Source organism: Mus caroli, chromosome 17 (genome assembly GCF_900094665.2).
Source record: "Mus caroli chromosome 17, CAROLI_EIJ_v1.1, whole genome shotgun sequence".
NCBI lineage: Eukaryota > Metazoa > Chordata > Mammalia > Rodentia > Muridae > Mus > Mus caroli.
In genome coordinates this window covers 74,542,458-74,543,905 of record NC_034586.1, presented here as the reverse complement: position 1 = coordinate 74,543,905, position 1,448 = coordinate 74,542,458, and the positions used below count along the sequence as shown (strand labels likewise).

Below are 1,448 nucleotides of genomic sequence, written 5' to 3'. Positions count from 1 at the left end.
TATGCACTGTAATACTGCATATTTAGGTATCTATGAAGGAGAATAAGAATTTACTTGGCAGAAATAAAATACATAAAGTGATACCATCAAACCATTAATTTCTCTCTGATACAACTAAGCCTAAGAACTTTGATGGGTCCTGCTTCAGTGTTTGTATGTATTTGACTATTAATAAACGATGATGTCATGTCGCATTTAATATTGTTAAAATAAAGGTTCTGTTCACTATTTGCATTTTTCTATTACTTTTAGTTTGTGCTCAGACTGCCTCATAATAAAAGGGAAAATACTGTTATTATTTATTAAAACCAGTACATGCCAGGCCTAGTGGCACAGGNCTGTAATCTTAGCTACTTGCTGGGCCTAGACACTAAGGTCATAAGTTTCAGACCTTTTTGGTTGCAGAGTGAGTTTAAGGCTAGCCTGTGTGGTATACTGTCCTTAAACTAAGAAGTGAGGAGCTGGGAGATCTAGCCTTGTGGGAGAGCATTTGCCTAACATCTGTGAAGCCCTAGGCTCCTCACAAGTGTTTGGGTGGGGAAATCAGTATTAAAATAGTTAATATAATTTTAGGATCAGCATAGTACAGCATGCGCCTGTAGTCTCAGTTGCTTGTGGCTGAAGTAGGGGATCACTTGAGCTTGGGACTTGAAGGCCTGCGGGGCAGGGTAGTGAGACTCTGTTTTTTTTGGTGGGAATGAGAGAGAGTGGGGAAGGGACAGTGAGAGGAGAAAGGAAATGGAAAAAAAACAGTATGGGTGTTTTACAAAGATATGTGAACTAAGTTTACTCCTGTCAAACACAGTGCTGTTCTTTGTAGACATGAAAATTATTTCAACCTGCTCTGCCGTTGTGTATTTTAGGGTCTTTCAATGCACTTCTTAGAGAGCTGGTGGCAGAGTTCACTCTGACTGACAACTCGGCCAACACAACTACCTCCCTCCTTCGCTCCCTCTGCCACTATGACGACAGCGTTCTCCTGGGCTCCTGGCTTCAAGAGACTGATCATAAATCCATTGAAGACCAGGTAGGGAAATGTACCAGGACACANAAGCACCAGCACAATCCATTTCAGGAGAAGATAGCCTGTGCCACCACAGAAGCTCTCACTTCACTTTCGCACGCACATTCACAGCTTAGAGGTGGGCCAGTGCTGAAAAGGCTAAAGGTAGTGGTAGAATTTGGCAAAATGTATCATTTCAGTGTCATTGTATTTAGATATTTGGCTGTGGCAATGACAAAACTCAGGTTTAACTGGCTTTTTTTTTTTTTTTTGGCTAGTGTTTTGTTTTATTAGGTTTGTAACAAGTTAGGAAGAAAGGAGAGTTAATAGATTGCCAAGTTAGAACCAAATAAATTATTTTTATTAAATAAACAGAAAACCAGACTGAACCAGCCATGGTAGCACATGCCTTTAATACAAGTGCTGCAGAGGCACAGGCAGAGAG

General features: G+C 40.7%; 1 protein-coding gene across 1 annotated transcript in view; it reads left to right on the top strand.

The window, feature by feature from the left end:
- The window catches only part of Heatr5b (HEAT repeat containing 5B), a 78,821-nt gene that overhangs the window by 18,404 nt on the left and 58,969 nt on the right, over positions 1-1,448 (top strand). Inside the window, exon 12 of the mRNA XM_029470916.1 lies at positions 864-1,027. Within this exon, the coding sequence (XP_029326776.1) occupies positions 864-1,027 (164 nt within the window). The remainder of the gene's footprint in view (positions 1-863; positions 1,028-1,448) is intronic.